Here is a 17,976-nt window from a genome sequence, read left to right as displayed (position 1 = left end):
TTGTACATTGATGCAAATGTATGAAGAAAATGTCTCCGTCACAGACCGTGGATATTTGGACCAAACTTTTATTTTAAAAGGACGCCCCTGTTAGCTGCCTGATAAGCACACACATTGTTAACAAGCACAGCCTGTTTCTGCCAGACTGAGTCTGACTACCAGTATTATGATTAATTATTATTATTATTATTATTATTGTTGTACCAGAAGATGAGCTTCACCAGTCGTGACAATCGTGGCGGTCTGATGATTTTCATACCAGTTCCTGATGCAGTACGACATGCTGAGGGCTGTTTGTCAGCTTGTTTTATATAAACTGTACAATTCTAAAATTCTGTCAGCTGTATTCTTTCTTTGTCATGAACAACAGACAGGCGCTACTGTTAATAACATTTTAATAGTTACATAATCTCTGTACAAACTTTAAATTACATTACATTAGTCTGTTTAACAAACTAAGAACAGAAGAATGAATGTTTTCACTCGTGACTCTAAAATACCAGCTCATCTGTGAAACATGATTTATGACAATAAGATGGGTCCTGTATGTTCAAACTCAGTGTAGAACTGCTGCTGCTGTGGAATGACACTGTTCACTGTCAGGATGTAGCCTGCACCTCTTTTACAGCAGCTAGTGTGCGTCTACCTAGTTCATGGTACAGTTGTGTTTGTGCATGGACAGTCCAGCGGCATGACTGTGCTGTGCTCAGCAGTTTGTTCCCAGGCTGGTCCAGTGGTCCGGAACCATCAGGAAGTATTTGTCCATTGCCTCGCAGAAGCGAGCTCGGTACAGCTCTGGAGAAACAACGGTGGGCATCTTCCCTGGAGACAGAGCACAGTGGAACATCAGAGAGAGCCAGAAACGGCAACCACAGAAGAAGAGTCTGAGCAGTGAGTACAGCTGTGACTCGCTTCACAGGTGACTAGCCTTCCTTGGCTAATATCTAAGCACCTTGAAAGGCCTTTGGTGTTACTCCACTAGCTGGACATGCTCAACAAGCAGTCATCTGCAAGTTAGTGGGTAGCATCGGTATGCTTTTAACCAACACCCTCTGGCTAGTTATTAATGTCCTCTGACTCATTAGCATGGTTTAGTTTACAACTAACATGCCGTCACTGAGGATGCTAATCGCTGCCCATTGGGATATTAGTTAAAAGCTAGTGAATAGCTTAGGCATGGGTTAGATGCTACCCTAAAGAATCTAGTTGCAAGCCACAGGATCCCAGTTAGTACCCCAGGGATGTGAGTGACACATTACGAAATGCTAGTGGCTAGTGAATTTATGATAGTCACTAGCGTTAAATCATAAGCTACTAGGAGTTCCCAGCATTCTAAGGCTGATGGGAAGCATTTCTAAGATAGCAGGAAGTAAATAATGTGCTGGTTTGGTCATACTCACCTTGACCTCCCAGAATTCCAGTGGACTTAACGACCATTTCCAGCTTCTTGTCCCACGTAAATGTGCGAATATAATCTGCAGGGAAGAGCAGAGGCAACTTAAACCAAACGGAAAAAGACTCTCGTCTTCCTCCTCATCATCTTCCTCCTCTTACCAATGATCCCGACCACCAGCTGGTCTGTGGCATCGTCTCGCCCCACCAGCAGCGAGTAGTCAATGATGAGGTGACTGGACAGGAAGTAGGCGTCGCTGTGGATGGCAGCGCGCAAGATGGCCTTACAGTGGGAGCGGATGTAGAGCGGATTATCATGGATCAGCTTCAGCAGGTTTTCGTCCAGCAGAACCACCTCGCAGCTCTCCTTCCCTGAGTCCGTCTTTACATTTCGGTTCCTCAGAGAACCTTTTAGGTCAAACACCTGCAGATGAGAAAAGCACCCAGTCTGTTGGAACTCCTTCAAAATAAAGGCCCATTAAGGTGTTTTTGATTGCGAGTCAGACCTGAGCCATCTTGCGTCCGTAGAAGAGATTCTCCATGACAAGAAGGTCCAGTTTCTTCTCTGTGTTGTTCTGTGAGTTCTTGTATCCGATCCTGTAAACACCAAGGATTTTTGCCAGTGCAGTCGGACGCTGTGAACAAAACATTGAGGGTATTTACTTGAGCTAAGAGTCTGACTGAGACAGAAAGCACTTGTGTGTGAGGCGAACCTTCTGCTGCACGGCTCCAGTGATATAGGTGAAGTAATGAGGGGCAAAGTCCAGGAAGGACTGGACTTCTAGTCGAGGCATCTGCTTCAGGATGAACCTATCGTCTGGCAGGAAAAGATGTTGGATGATTTAAAAAAACATCTAATGACACTTATCGTGGTGCTGCTTTGGCATCTTAATACCTTCAGTCGCATAGAAAACGGCTCCGGATTTTCCTCCTCGGGCCTGCCAGTTGACGCAGTGCGACAAAGAGCGGACAAAGTCCTCCTCGCTGCTTTCCATGATCTCCTCTCGCATCTTATGGAACTCCTCGGCATAGTAGATCCGACAGTAGAACTTGGCATTAGCATCGGAGAACTCTGTAACGAGACAAAGCAGTTGTTAACAACTCCTGCTAAATAATCAGTTAAACTCCAGAACAAACAGTCGATGAGTCATGTGATCAGATGTGACCCATCAGGTTCAATCAGGTCTTTGTGGATCAGTGAAAAGTGAGCACACTCACGCAGCTCGATGTGTGGGTTCAGTGTCTGTTTCTTCTGTTTATCTGCTGAGTCTGTGTCCTCTGAAAAAACAAGTCAAACATGAAGGCTTACAGAGGCTTCAGCTCTGTAGTAAATTCACATTTTTGACCAAAACCTACTGAGTAGATCGGCCTCTGAGCCGCTGCGACTCTGCTGTGACGACGACTCGCTGGGCCGAGCGGGACTACTCTTAACTCGGCTCTCCCCACTGCTGAAAACCAAGAAATAATCATGTCATTTTTTTTCTGCATTTTAAACACACGATCATCTTCATTTCAGTTTTATTTTGCACTGCAGCCTTCACTGATGTTCACTTCACTCTGTGTGAACTGTTTCTACCTGATGACCTGCTGAGCCTCGTCTCCTCCTGTGTTTGATGACTTTGACAGATCATCCAGTGCCGTTTTGTACTCCTTGCAGCTGGATGGAAAATAAATACATGAACACGTCGAATCCAACACTGATGACACTGATCAGGTTGAGACAGGAACTCACCTTAGAGCGAAGGCGATGATGGAGCTCGGCTCTCTCTCACACACGGCAATGGGGACGCGCTCGTGTTCGTACATCAGGTAATGCTTGTCTGGATCGCTGCCAACACAGAGACAAACCTGTGACTACTGTCAGGCTGTATTTACCGTTAATTAGACTAACTGCACTCATCACCCCTGTGACTCTCTCCATTGTAGCAGTGACTAAAACTGGAATGAAAAAATCTCCTGCCTTCATTTTTTGTGTCCTTACAATGGGAAGGGGATGGGGTTGTAGCTGTTTCCGGGGAGGAAGTTGGCAAGGATCGCCTTCATAGTGGATTTCTCCTTCACCTGGCTGTCAGTGGAGCCCAGCAGGTGTCCGTCAAACACATCTGAAAGAGAGCAAATGCAGTCTGTGAGGAGCAGCGGTGACGTTGGAGATTGCAGCAGGTCAGAGTGTGTTTGTGAACCTTCAGGGATGCTGACAGAGTCCTGCTCAGAGGAAGAGGGGCCAGGTGTGGCTGGTTCAGCTCCAGGCTCTCCTGGTGATGGCAGTTGTAAGGTGGCTGAGGGAAGCGCGCTGAGGTGGCGGTCCTCTGTGAGAGAAAACACAAACCACACAGGTGGGAGTTAATATCCTGGATCCATCTATGATCTACTTGACCAACTCAGGCTGTCCTATTTCTACAGCTCATTAAAACATAGCTGACCAAAGTGGCCTTTGTTTCTCTGGTAATGGAGGATAAATCAGACATATCGAAGGACACACCTCCGTTTTTAACTCACCTTTCTCACCATTCTGCACCACAGGTGAGGGGTTACGTGGGGAGGCGTCCAGGGTGCTCTTAAAAAAAAGTAGAAACAGCATAAATAATCAGCACAAACAAAAAATGAAAAGATGTCTAAATTTATAGAAGTCACAGAAACAGCTGGTGACCCTGATCATTCTGTCAGGTGCAGGTGAACTCACCTTGCTGTCCTCAGTGTTGGTCGGGCGGTGGCGGCCTGGACTCGGTGGGACAGACAGACGCTTCCTGCCTTTCTCCTGCTGGAACAGGTCCTGAAGTCTGTGGAGGAAACATTAAAGAGCAAGGGGACACTTCAAAGACAAACCCATGATTAAAACAGATCACATTAAATGTCTGTTCATGCAGTTATACTAAGCGGCGTTTAGCAGCTGGATCTGAATCTTTTATAGAACTTGATCTCTAAACCTGGTGTGATTTGCAAACACAGTGTGTAGTTCTGACCTGCTGTTCCATGACTGCAGCATCTCACACAGACTCTGTTTCTTCATCACCAGTGAATCGAGGACAGCCTGCAGCTGCTGAGGAGAATCCAGACCGCAGACCTGCAGACGGGCCTGAAGCTTATCGATCCAGCTCCGCAGCTCCGCCTCCTCCATCTGCAAACCAGTACACACACATCTCCATGAGAGTAACAACACACCAGTGCACTCTGCGACACTGACCGAGGAGGAGACCTACGTCTTTCTGAGCAAACAGGTCTTCCATCTTTTCCTCTCGCGTCTTACTGAAGGTGTCGGTCTTCAGTGAGGTGAGGCGGTCATCAATGGCTGAATACACCTGAGTCACTCTGAAGAAAGAGCAAAGGCTGCTGTAAATACACTGTAATGTGAGAGAGAGAGAGCCAGAGCACATGATGTCCTCTTTGATCTGTCTGCAGAGCATGTTTACTTCAGGGAGAAGTCCTTCACGTCTTGCTGCAGGTGGTTTTTGGAAGGTCCCAGGTTCCTGATGAAGATCTTGGGACGAGGAAGACAGATCTCCAGCAACCTCACAGACGTGTAGCTGGGCAAACGGGAAACCCAGAGTTAATGATCCTACAGTGTATGAACATGTGACAGAGGGTTAAACACTGTTCAGTAATTCAGATGAAGGCCCACCTGAAGGACGCCACCATCTGGTTGTATGAGAAGTACTGGTGGTAGTCTTTGTGGATGGAGTGTCCGCATGGCTCTGCATTCGCCCGCCTGGTGTACTGGTGTCCATAGAAACGGAGCTCCAGGTATTTGGCAAACGACATGGACCAGGAGTCGTTGGAGAGAGGAACCACTGGCGTCACCTGCAGAGAGGAGCAAAGACTCAGCTTCATTCATTACAGAATTTTATTTACACATATCGAATGTTTAACGTTTGGGCACCATTTCAACCCACTGCTGTTCCTGCTGACTGACCTGTTTGCAGATGCGGCACCAGGAGTAGTTGAGGATTGTGTGCTGATAACCAGGAACAGGTGAGTCCAGCTCCTTCAACACAATCTGCACACAGCCGCTGCCGTGTACAAACCGCCGGATGTGGTGCACCATGGGAGTCTCACAGAACATGCTGGGGCACTGATAGGATGGCCTACACACACACACACACACACACAGTAAAGTAAACTGAGATAAAATGTCTCCTAATCTAAAGCCCTGACACTATCTCACCTGAAACAGTATCGCTCCAGGAATACACCCAAGGAGAGGTCATTCTTCCCGTAAAACTCCATAGTTACAATCCTGAGGACAACAAACGCACTGATTACAAACTTCATTTTTTATTTTAAATGTTTAAGGCACTGATTGTCTGTGCGAGCTGTTTACCAAGGGCTGACACAGGGGTTGGGTGCGTTGCTGGACTGAACTGAGGAGCTGCTGAAGAGCACACACAACCTCTGGTGGTTGACAGGGTTCAGACAGTCCAGCTGAGGACAGTAAAGAGCAGATGAATACATACACACTGACACTCAGAATTCACACAGAACTGGAGCTCCACATGCTTTTGATGCTTAATACATTACATTACAAATACATTTCTGGTGACTAACATTGATTACCTTTGGGGTCCAGCTCATGTCGCTCTGCTTGCTTGGCTTCTCCTCTTCGCTGTCAGCCTTCACTGGGTGTTTGACTGGTGCGTCTGTTGCACGGTTCTGCCCATTGGCAGCAGCACTGAAAGGGTCACCGCCTTCTTTTTGCCGAATCCGGCCTCCCTTCGCTCTGTAATCTGCCAGCATCTTGGCTAGGTCCTGGCTGCTATTCAGTTGCTCTATGATCCGTGTGCTGGTAAGGCTGTGAGATGGCAGGATGTCGATGGGCTTTGGCTGAGCTCCGTTGTTGGTCTGGACTTGGGAGGATGGTGCCGACTCTTTAAGCAGCTGCCGCTTTCTCCGTCCGTCCAGTTCCTTAAAGTCCTTGTTGAGGAGAGGAGACAGATAGACCTGCACGACAGGGAAGCAGCAGTCAACATGGGGATGATAATAATGGGAAAAACTACTACTTCCAATAAAAATCTCATTTAGTTCAGCCTTAGATGACAGCTTTCAAATATTAGCTACCTGTTCTTGGCTTCCATACAGAGAGAAACTGAATTTCGCTTTACAGAATAGAATTATTCACACCATGTGAAACATTAAATTGATGCCAGTACCTGCTCAGGGAAATAATCCCTGCTCGGGCAGTGGATGCCTGCAGGTGTGAGCAGGAACGGTTCTTTGAATGTGATGAAGGGAGAGATGCACAGGATGATGTCTTTCAGCTCCTGCTTGAAAACAGCAGAAATAGACTTCAGCCGGTCATCGGATGAAGCCACCTGCTCAGCCACAAACATCCCTGTGTCATCCTGCAGCGGGTCTCTGAACAGCTTGGGAGTAGGCGTCTCTGAACCTTCACCGTCCTCCACACCCAGCGTCTCCCCTGTCTCTCCCTCAGATGCTGCATTCAGAGTATCTGAGCCCATCTCCTGGTCATCCTCTATGAGGAACGGAGGAGAGACAGACAGAGGTGGTGCAGGCGGGGTGGAAAAAGGCGAAGAGGTCTGTGTCTCCATGTAGGCAGCCTCCTCCTCCTGGACAGAGGCTGTGGGTGATTGTGGATTTAATTCTTCTTGTGGAATGTCAACATGTCCATCTTTCTTAAGACAGCTGGAGGACTCTTCATCCTTTGGTCGTCCTCCTGACTCTTCACTCCCTGCTGTTTTATCCTGGGTGTCTCCATTGGTCTCTGTCCATGCTGTCTCTCCACTGGCCTCCTCCTCTGCAGTGGAGCCTTCCAGTAGGCAGGGGAATGACATGTTCTGGGCCAAGCTGGGCGGCATGGCAAACTCATCCATCAGGAAAGAAATCTCCAGCTGTGAGTGGTATGCCACACACACCATCAGCCTGATGATGTCCTTCACTCTGGCCAGTTCGTACTCTGATGCTCCTCGGAGCTTGATGGAACAGCCAAGGTGTGGGGGGCAGCCTTCGAAGAACATCAGAGTCTTCACTTCATCTGGAAGGACAGACAGAGGAATGAGTCCTAACATTACAGCAGCGAACATGTAGGAGGAGCGGTGCTCTTACTGTTCGCAAGCGTGAATGGCTGCACGTAAAACTTGTGGCAGGTTCCCAGACGAGGTTTGGTGAGGAGCTGGTCCATGGACATCACAAGGTCGCCCTGCGTCATATGACTGACCCTGTCTAGGACTTGCTGAACAATAAGAAACAAATATACAAAAGGACTGTGAGATAAGTTCATCTTTTTAAACCTTACGTGATTCAGGGAGCATTCAAGTATTCAGTATTTCAGTCTTTTAACTGTCAACATGTCATTCTTATTCCAGGTGACACTTTTTCTAAACCAGTGAGGTAAACAGCACTCTACTGACCGGTTTGACATTGATGACCAGCGTGATGCCATGCTCCAACAGCATATCCTGAGCAATACGAGACACCGTCTTCTCAACTAGTACCAGGTTTGGACGGACATCCACGATGCGCTGCACATAGTTCTTCAGAAACTCTCGCTCCTGAAAGACAAAGAAGAAGCTCTTAGCTGTGAAGGCTGGGTTTTTTTCCTCTCCTGTCTGGTTGTTAAGAGTCCTGACCTGCAGCACAATGGGGTCGATGCAGGTGAACTTGGTCTCCTCCCTGTACAAGTACTCTATGGAGCACTTGAGCAGCAGAATCTTGGGGTTTTTGATGTAAGGGTTCATCTGATTGCAGATCAGAGAGAGGGTCAATTAAGTATCAATACTTACAGCAGTCTCAGACAAATAAAATTTTAGCTGACAGAAGACCGTACCTTCTTATGGGCGATGTTCTTGGTGCACACAAAGCCATTCACAACCGTTGAATCAAACTTCCTGCCTCCAGAAATCTAAATCAATGAAAACACAGAACAGTGCAGTCAGCTGATGCTAGGCTTCCCCTGACATATGACGACAGTCTAAGATGGTGCCCGACCTTCTTGATGTGGACCAGCTGCCGGATGTCCATGTCATCATCGCAGTTGCGGACATCGGGCCGTACAGTCTGGACAACCTGTCGGACCACAGGAACGATAATGTCCCGCCAGGACAGAGACAGAGACTCACTGTACAGCAGCTGCTGCAACAGCGCCATCATGTGGCTGTGGTTGGCTGAGCTGAATGAGGAGGTGGATGGTTAGCATATTCATATGAATTAAAAGCCATGCAGCAACAAATCTGTTGGGAGAAATTTCTCTTTGAGCAGTTAGTCTTCTTTCAGATAAATTTCAATTCATTTTTCAGTTTCTGTTCTAATCCTTCTTTTCTTTAACATTGTATTTTTTTAAACATAAGATACAAGTGCATTTAAATGGTGAATACACACAACAATAAGCACACTTGTAGCCCTCCTTCAGCCCTGTAGACAAAGACACACATGCACTCACAGCAGCCTCTCCATAGCCTTCTTCTCGCCGTTTTCCTCTCTGAGCTGATCCAGGGAGCTGTGGTGCCAGCCCAGTGGGGTGAACAACATCTCTTTGGCCTTCTCCTCCACACGCCGGTTGAACAGAGACTCTGCAGTGGAAGCATAAGGTCAGAGGGAGCAGATTTGCCTTTTATTGGTTACATCAATGAGAAAGTGCAGAGGTCCCACCTTTGATGAAGGCGTCACTGATGACGATGTTCTGTCCTCCGTCCTCAGACAAGAGAAATTCTGTTGAAAGAGAGGAGAGAGGAAATGACTGGGGTGACATCAATGATCATCGTAGTGATTTAAAAACGGGACAGACATGAAGTTCACAGTGAACTTGGTGTTTCTGAGAATTTGAGATGCATTGCCAACATATTATGTATGTACAAAATGGAAACTAAAGGGCTGACTGTACACACTGATTTTTAACTGACTGAACTGCATGAGACATGTCCTATGTGTTGTAATATTTACCTTTCTGCTCAGAGACAGGAGGCACATGTGGATATTTGGACTGCTTCTTGATGTGGAAGTTCACATTGTTTTGCTCCATGTTGAGGTTGATCGAAGCAGCTGAGTCACTGTCCACCACTGACTGGAAACTGCTGACCGACGTCCTCTTGCTGGGGCTAGCAGAGCCTGCAGAGACAGACAGATCTCAATTCACACAAGCCAAATCCAGCCAACACAATTCAATTCAGTTTTATTTATATAGTACATTTTACAATCAGAAATGGTCTCAAAGCGCTTCACAGAAACTCAGAGCTTGAGACCCAGAGCCTGAACCCCCTTAAGAGCACTGTGTCAAGGAAAAACTCCCTTTAAGAGGAAGAAACCTCCTCTCTTAAGGAAGAACCTTCCTGCTGCCAGTCGGCCGGGTAGAGGAGGAGTAGAAGAGGGAGACAGGACAGAGAGGATGAAGGAGAGAGAGAGAGAGAGGAGCAAACATGCAGCAAACATGATACAGTACAGAGCAAACAATCAAGATGAAACAGTGATTATATTATAATGGATATCTGTATATATCGTCAGTTTAATTTCATAGTAATCAAAGCAAAGATGAGCAGCAGGGGCTAATGAAATCAATGAGCACAGGAGAGTTCAGGGGCTGGACTGCAGGTCAGCATGCAGGTCGAGACCTGCAAAGAGAGAGAGAGAGAGAGAGAGAGAGAGAGAGAGAGCGAGGCACAAAACTACGAGGAAGACAGTAAACACAGATTATGAGATGATATTACCTGTATGAGCCAGACTAAGGAGAGTAGAGGAAAGGTCAGAGGTGAGAGGGAAACTGCTCAGTGGATCATGTGTGCCCCCCGACAACGTAGGCCTAGAGCAGCATAGCTGTGCTAAAAGTTAAGATTTTATCAGCCCTATGACACCCTTTATACCTGTGGCTGAGGCGACTGTAACTATACATATATCAGCCCTACACGCTAGGTCCAAGGCTAACTGTACACCTTACTAAACAGAAAAGTTTTAAGTCTAGTCTTAAACGAGGACAAAGAGTTAAAAAAATGACATACTAGGCATGGTGTAGTCATCTGCGAGCTGCTCCATGTCGCTGTCGTCAAACTTGATGTCCTTGAACCAGGATGGCTCTGAATGTCCCTCCAGGGAGTTGACACTATCGCTGTCTGGAGAAGGTGTTTCTGAGAACTCTGTACTCTACAGTCCAAACAGGGAGATGTCACAGTCAGCACATTTCACCTCCTTTTATCAAAAGACTCCACTGGATCAATCAATATCAGCATGTGACAAAGTGTGTTTTACCAAAAACACTAATATCTCAGTAATTCAATATTTCATTCAAGCATTTATTCTTCTCCTTATTCGTCTCACCTGCAGGGGGCGGTAGAGGGCGTACTCGTCCCTGAACAGCTGGTCGTGGTGGGTGACACAGTCGAGCCATCGACCATCCACTAATGCCTGCCCTATTGCAATAGCCTGAGCCCTGTAGCACAGAGGCAAGAGCAGCTTTCATCTCAGAACTTTGTTTAAAATCTAAACGCACACATGCACACACATGTATTCACTAAAATCAGTTTCTGGTTTCACTTCATGTGTATTAACACAATATAGAGAGAGTAGATTTTCCGGTACCAATATTGTATGTATAAAAATGTAATGATTCTACCTGGTGGAGATGGTTCCATTCCTCAGCAGCCAGTTGACGAGCTCCTTTCCCACAATGCAGTTCGGGTAAGTCCTCAGCCAGTATCTGTGGTCCTGGAACTCCATTCCTGTGTTGTTATGGCAGATTTTCTTCCACAGGTCCTTCAATTGAGAGGAATCCTGCAGGAAAATAAAAATATAAGATGACATGTTGTGGACAAGATCTGCCAAATAATTAAATAATGATAAAAAAACTGTAAAAGGATATGAAGAAAGAAGAAATTGGGCACCAGTAAGATCTTTCTCTCCTCCTCACTGTGGTCCAGCTTGGTGCCGCTCTTGGTCGTGGACATTGCTCGGCTGCTCGGTGGGCTGACGGAGCTGTCGTATGATGGAACCATGGAGGAACTGGAACGATCCAGAGACAGGTTGGTCACACTGGCAGACCTGAGGAAGTGAGGGACAGAGACAAAGAGGATGATATCATTCATAGATCCAGCTGCAGCTTCTTTAGCTCACAATGGACCAACACACAAACCGATGTTCATGATGTTGATGTTTGCTTTTCGTGGGTGTGGAGAGTTGTAATACATTCTGTCAACCTGTTTTTATAATAATGGAGCTCTGTGTTACAGAGGGCTGAGCTTATGTTAGGCTTGGAATCAGAGTGAGATACACTGAACACAGAGCAGGGACCAACCTCTTCCTTGCAGGTGATTTTCCAACGTCTTCCTGCAGCGTCGTCAGTCTTGACGTCAGGCCGCTGTTCTGAGGCTCCTGGTGAATCATACTAACAGACACACTTTGACTAAGACTCTATCTGCAGGTATCTTCCCCTCAGTCATATCAATGGTCAGACAAGTGTGCAGCAAACTAAATCTTTACAAGATTAGGCAGCATTAGCCTTTACTGGCAGAGAGCTAAAGCTCAGACAGATATGAAAAAATGAATAAAACAAACAGCAGGACTCACTTCTTTCTCATCCCAATAGGAGTTTTTCTACACCAGGAGAGAGGGAGAGAGAGAGAGGAAACAGATTTTCTTTGAAGGAGATTGATAGAATAGATAGAATAAGCAGCACACAAAGATTCAAAACAACTGCAGCAAAACAGCACAGGGTTATAAAACACATGCACTGTTGAATGTTGCTTCAAAAAAGTAAAAGTTGTATGATCTGCTGGATGCATGGTTAATTAAATCTTTATCATGTCAGAAATTAATTTAAAGAGGAGCCTTCATGTCTGAAGCTATGCTGGAGCTCGTATTCCCAAAATAGATGCTCTTGTTTTTCCTTCTTTTAAATAGTTAGATACGCTCTGCATTATTGGGCTGTCAAATCACATGATGCAAAGCTGAGGCAGTGAGTTTTTACATCTCACTTCTATCTATGACAGAGGCATTTAGATACTGTCACCATGCACATAGTCTACAGTTCATACAAACTGCACAGAGCAGAAAACCAGGACAGAAACAGAGCATGCACAAAAAACAAACAGCTACACGACAAACAAATCTGCACAGCAGCAAACACACTGGAATGAAAAGTTTGGATTGTGGTTGTAGTTGCGAGTGGACAGAAAACATGATGCATGGAGGTGAAGGCAAGGAGCTATCATGCTTGGAGGTCTGATTAAATTTGGGCAAAATCAAGCTAGAAATCAGGTGTAAAATATTCTGTATTATCTATTTTTTATGATTTTATTTGGCCCCGGTGTGTTTGAGTGTGTGTTCACCTCTGCCAGGTCAGGTCTTCTTCTAGGAAGATGTTCCTGCTGGCTTTTCGCCCACCCACAGGTGTCCGTGGCTCACTGGGCTCGAGCACGCACACGGAGCAGGGAGAGTCAGACAAGGCACTCAGGTCCTCCCCGATGGAGCCCGAGTCGGCCGAGTGAGCGTAATTTAGCGCAATCCTACGGCAGTATGTACAAGCCCGCAGATCACCTGCATACAAAGACAGGGAGAAAGGAATGATGGGACAATTTCTCAGGATGTGTTAAGCTGAACTGGCACACATGCATGTGCACCAATCAGTCCACATGAAGTGCATTTGAATGATATAAGACTGCTAGGAAATGGTTACTACAATTTTTAGTTTTTGTCTTCTGTGACACAGGTGATAAGATTAATGTTTACTGGCTACAGCAACATCTGAGAAAAGATCTGCACCAAATGATAGACACTTTATTGATCCTCAAGAGCAAATTCAGGATGTGCACAACACATATGACCTATAATTGGTTGAAAATGCATCCTTGCTCCACAGTAAATTAATAACAAATAATGACTAATCATCTGAAGTGACTCACTTACCTGTGTAGCCCATGAACTTTCCAGGAATCTCCTGGTTGCAGCAGCGGCTGCAGAAGATCTGTCCACACAGTCTGCAGTGGTGTCTGCGGCGGAAGGTGGTGAACTTCTCATTGCAGTCGTAACATTCCTTACACTGGCTGTCTGGCATCCAGTACTGTTTCAGGTCGCTGTCCTGAATAAGGGAGAACAACAGCCATTGAAGCCACAAAGAGATACTGTGATGTCTGAATGCCAAGGCTTCCTTTCAGAGTGGCTGTGAGTACCTGGCTCTTCCCTTCCATGATTTCCTTCAGCCTCTTCAGAGCAGTGCGAAGCTGCACAGCGGTGCGAGGGTCGTGATTGCTCAGAGGTGTGTCTGATTTTCTGCTGCCATCTACAATCATAGATGAACACCAACACAATAAATGCTTCCCTTGAGGTTGTGACAAAAAGTTAAGACATGACCAATAAAAAAACTGTGCAAAAAAACAAAAACGTTAGCTTCATAATCATGACAAACACCATTCCAAGTATTAGTACCTGAAACGTTGGAGCAAACCAAACAGGAACTGCGTCATTTAAGATGCAGATATATCAAACTCACTCACATGCACTCACAACAGTTTGAGTCAGACCAAGATGTTACAGTTAAGCTAAAAGCATCTTTAGTAAAACCACACAGTGCAGAGAGCCTCACCTGGCCAATCCACTGGAATCAGAGAAGACATGAGAGCAGATGTTACAGCCTGAACATGGTCTTTGTCATGTTTTCAAATTTGTTTTATTTTTCCAGCAGAACAAACAAAATTTGAAGACATTGAATTCTCTTTACACTCTAAATATGATTTACAATTAATGAATTAAATGATTAATTACACCACAAGAAAACAGGTGAGAGTACGCTAAGACAACTACGACAACTGAGACTAAGACAACGATAACGAACCTCTTCTTATGATTTCTGAACCCAAACTGACTGACTGACTTGCAGATCTAAGTCCCCTTAACGGTCTAACTTGGAAAATCAGGGACTCTTTATAGTGTTATCATTGGCTGATTAGCTTCTTCATTATCTGACACATCATTAAAACAAACTGTGGTTCAAATTCCAGATAACACAATCTAAAAAACTGATGTAAAGACATTTCAATCAATAGGGTACATCTCCTAAAGTTTACATTAAGAGGACAGACACCTAAACTAAAGGCAAGACAGATGATAGAATAGAGTTTTTGTCAAGTCATATTTGTCTATAGTATGTAAATAAAAGATCTATTGAAGCAGCCAAAAACTACCTTTTTAAGCCGAGGCAGCAGCAGAGAAATACTTCAATAAATCCTCCATAAAACCACTTGAAGAGAAAAATGGTTTCATTTGATAAAACCAACACAAGCCTCAAACTTCTGCTTTCATTTGTGTGTGTGTGTTTTACCTGAGGCAGTGGAGGTGCGTCGGAGGTGCTCAGGATGTTGCTTCCTGTGCAGCCTCGAGCTGTAGACTGAGTGGGAAGGACTGGAGGACCAACTCCTCCTCTCTGATTGAGGGGAAGGGGACGGAGCATCTGATTTCTCTGAGGCTGTGGAGGGAGGACGTCCCTCCTCTGGAGACACAGACACACCAAGCCAAAAGAACAGAGTGAGTGATTAACTCTTATGGTGTTAGGAGGGATAGACTAAAGAAAAACACACAAGTGCTTTGCCATAATTGCATGAAAGATGCGATATTTCTAGTTTTGCAGTGTTTTGTTGATGTGTGCTCTGTGTGTGTTTGAAAGTGGCTACAGCAATATGCTCCCGAGAACCTTTATTTTCCTTGCTGATGATAATTTTTATTTGTTTCTTTTTTGCTCTCTGGAAAAATTAACCTTTTCTGCTGCACCTAATCAATACCTTAGTGGTTACATAAAAAACACAGGGAGAAAAAGGAGGCTACACATAATATGCTTATAGCTATGTAATGCTGAGATTATTCACTTCAAGTTTCTCAGTTCAGATCTAACAATTAAAAAACTGTGTGAAAACAAAACAAATGTCCAAAACAAAGAAATGCTGCTTTTTCTAATACCAAAGAGTCTTGTATAAATTGCGTCTTAGGAGGAGCTTAGACACATATTTTCTGTTTTTTCATAAAAAAGCTCAGACTGCTGTACGACAAACACGTGAGTCATGTGCCTCACTGGTTCAGCAAATTTGTATCACATGACTTCACAAGACAAAGGCTAATCGCTCGACTGCTTTAAGCTGCAGGAAAATAAATTTAATATGACATAGATGGATACTTTATTGATCCCTGAGGGAATATTCAGCTATCCAGTAGCATTCAATTCAATAGAATTGTCTCAAAGCACTTTACAAAGACCCAGAGCCTGAAACCCCCTGAAGGAAAAACTCTTTTTTAATATACTGCCAGGTGTAATAGTGGAAGAAAGTGAAAATGCTAAATGTCAGATTGTTCTTATGAGCAAAGAGGGATTTTGTCAGTGTCACACCACAGGCACAGACTGTTTCAGTGAGGGCAGAGAATAGAACACTATGAAACACTTTGCATATCTGCACCACAGTGAAATATCAGCCCCTATAAAGGACTTTGACAAGCTTTTTGTTTCACTTGTTATGGTTTCACTTTGTATGGTACCTCCTCTGCCCACTGTGCAACACAGCGTTTCAGCGTCCTCACCTTTGCTGGTAAACCGAAACAGGTTGACGAAAGAGCTGTATGCAGAGCGAAGTGGCGGCTCATCCTGCTCAGGGGTCAGTGGTTTGAAGTGAGTTAGGTGGGATGGGCTGGTGGGCGAGATGACAGGTGGCTCGACATTCCAGTCGTTTGAGGACGAGGACTTGTCATCAGCAGCCATGTCACTGCTACTTCTGCTAAAGACACAAAAACATCCATAAAAACCCAGGTTTAGTGAAACTGTAATGGCATCAATGAGCTTGACTCTTAGGCCAGAAACAGTCAGTAGTAGTTTGAGTGTCAGAATTACTATTGACAGCCAATTTAGGAATCAGATCAGAACTGGATGTGACTTTTTATGGTTATGCTTCACATCTTTCATCATTTAGGTAAGATAATGCTTTACTAGTCCCATGACGGTGGAAATTCTTAACAGCTCATTATAATATTACTGCATCTCAATATGGTTGTTTTAAACTGGTCATTGTTGTTCAGTGACCATTTTATGCCTGTGATTATTTAGTGTTTCTGATTCTGGTCAGTTTTGTCTCATTTTTCTAGACTAAGACCACACTTGTTCAGTCCCTTGTCTGTTCGTGCTCTTTTATCACTACAAGTACCATTCTAACCTGACCACCATTTAAACGCCACTGTATTTATAAAAGTGAAAAAGAAGTGTGAAAAAAAGAAAACAAAAACAGTGTCTGCAAGCTTGATTTTACTCTATTCAGTAACCACTGAACTCTAATAATCACACGACGATATTTCACTCAAGGAATAAACATTCAAGTGCGTCCTATTGAACCACATTTCATTTTTTAGATAATAAAACACCACATCACAGCTTCACATAACTCTTCCTGTGAGAGAGGAAACCGTCACGAGGTTTTCCTCCGCCACTCTGAAATGTCCGTTTTTCCAAAACAGGAAATAGGGTTTTCTCCCCTCCATCCACACACGATACAGTCTCAACCTGACATATCTAATAACTGATCTGCATTTGATCCGTGAATGTCCCACGGATGAACTCGAACTCGTGACAGGGGGCAGCTTAATTAGGAGTCGGCTGATAAGAAACCACTAGACCCGCGAGGTAAATCGACATGTCTTATATATTCACTGACGGTGTGTAAATCACCTTCAGATCTTTTCTGGACTTACCCTTTGAAGAAGGCCACAGAGTCTGAGTTTGCTATGCATGCCATTTTAGATTATGTGTACAGAAAGCAGAAGTAGCGGCATCACATTCTCCACCTCCTCATGTGATCAATCAGGCCGGGATATGACTACAGTGTCCTGACCAGCCCTCTACTTATCACTCAGCTAATATCCACGGGATAATAAACAAACTCACTGGAATTCTTTACAGATAGCGTCTGTATTTTATCTGTGGTTGTTAAACTAGCTATGTAACTGTAGTTTAGGTGGCTAGTATTTTATCACTGAACTGTCTACGTATTTTCTGTCGTGGAGCTTTTACAACAATATGAAGCCAGTGTGTAATAAGTAAGGCTAAATGAAGCAAAACATTAAAAATCTAGGCACACATACGATTAGCTAATCATAATAAAGCAGCTAACGCTTTGTACAGTATTAACTACAACTGTTTAGCCAGGTTAGCTAGCGTTAGCCTTATATGTTAGCTTGCCGGTGGGCTTCATCGACACTGTTCTTCGACAACTTGACACAAGAAATATCATTCAGCTGCTGTAACAACAAAAAGTTCGAATTACCTATTCACTGTATAAACTTGTCATCACTGCGTGAAGAAATCTGGCTTATAAGACATCTGCAAAACACCTGGAAATAGCAGACTCCCTTACAGCAACCACCAGGCCTGATCAATCGAGACACGAAACTGTTGTGAGTAGGGAAGCAGGCAGTCCAGGTCGCACTCAGAGACATCGATCGAGGCAGCGACCGTATTGTCAGGATGGGACGCCATCTGGTGTTCTTTTTTGCGTGTCATTATCAAAACCAATAACAGGGGATGTGTCTTCTGCGGTGCAAAAACCAGTTTTAGGACCATTTTTACATTTTAGATTATCTAGACAAGCAAACAGTTTAAGTCGTCTTTGGTCCGCTCAGTCTATGAGG

At 44.7% G+C, this 17,976-nt stretch overlaps 1 protein-coding gene across 8 annotated transcripts; it reads right to left on the bottom strand.

The window, feature by feature from the left end:
- Nucleotides 1-335: 335 nt before the first annotated feature.
- Nucleotides 336-17,762, bottom strand: pikfyve (phosphoinositide kinase, FYVE finger containing). 8 transcript variants are annotated; one of them, XM_028394231.1, is made up of 44 exons: nt 17,613-17,762; nt 15,883-16,076; nt 14,639-14,806; nt 13,904-13,915; nt 13,491-13,600; nt 13,228-13,399; nt 12,651-12,858; nt 11,890-11,916; nt 11,618-11,707; nt 11,208-11,364; nt 10,940-11,097; nt 10,645-10,756; nt 10,329-10,470; nt 9,280-9,444; nt 8,989-9,048; nt 8,780-8,909; nt 8,329-8,509; nt 8,168-8,242; nt 7,971-8,078; nt 7,752-7,892; nt 7,447-7,573; nt 6,534-7,375; nt 5,941-6,324; nt 5,708-5,808; nt 5,552-5,623; nt 5,300-5,471; nt 5,009-5,187; nt 4,800-4,913; nt 4,590-4,698; nt 4,353-4,507; nt 4,073-4,169; nt 3,889-3,946; nt 3,573-3,698; nt 3,374-3,494; nt 3,125-3,220; nt 2,969-3,049; nt 2,749-2,840; nt 2,611-2,670; nt 2,288-2,464; nt 2,106-2,209; nt 1,899-2,027; nt 1,555-1,816; nt 1,401-1,475; nt 336-822 (listed from the first exon to the last, which is right to left on the bottom strand). In XM_028394231.1, exons 2-44 carry the CDS (start codon nt 16,058-16,060, stop codon nt 707-709), a joined length of 6,243 nt encoding a protein of 2,080 aa, XP_028250032.1. In that variant the 5' UTR covers nt 16,061-16,076; nt 17,613-17,762; the 3' UTR covers nt 336-706. The 8 variants fall into 8 exon arrangements, with proteins under 8 accessions (XP_028250032.1, XP_028250033.1, XP_028250026.1 ...); XM_028394232.1 differs by having other exon boundaries at nt 15,883-16,073; nt 17,613-17,748; XM_028394225.1 differs by lacking the exon at nt 17,613-17,762 and adding an exon at nt 17,041-17,148 and having other exon boundaries at nt 15,883-16,073.
- Between the last annotated feature and the right edge of the window lie 214 nt (nt 17,763-17,976).

Source organism: Parambassis ranga, chromosome 21, assembly GCF_900634625.1.
Source record: "Parambassis ranga chromosome 21, fParRan2.1, whole genome shotgun sequence".
In the NCBI taxonomy this organism is placed as follows: Eukaryota; Metazoa; Chordata; class Actinopteri; family Ambassidae; genus Parambassis; species Parambassis ranga.
The sequence above is the reverse complement of the archived record's forward strand: the minus strand, read 5'-3'. Positions and strand labels throughout refer to the sequence as shown.

Coding starts and splice junctions, on each gene's coding strand:
- pikfyve (XM_028394224.1), bottom strand. CDS start 17,084: ATGGCATGCATAGCAAACTCAGACTCTGTGGCCTTCTTCAAAGG. Junction 4,508..4,589: donor ACCTGTTTGCTCAGAAAGAC/GTAGGTCTCCTC, acceptor ACTGGTTTGCAG/ATGGAGGAGGCGGAGCTGCG. Junction 1,476..1,554: donor GCTGGTGGTCGGGATCATTG/GTAAGAGGAGGA, acceptor TCTTCCCTGCAG/ATTATATTCGCACATTTACG.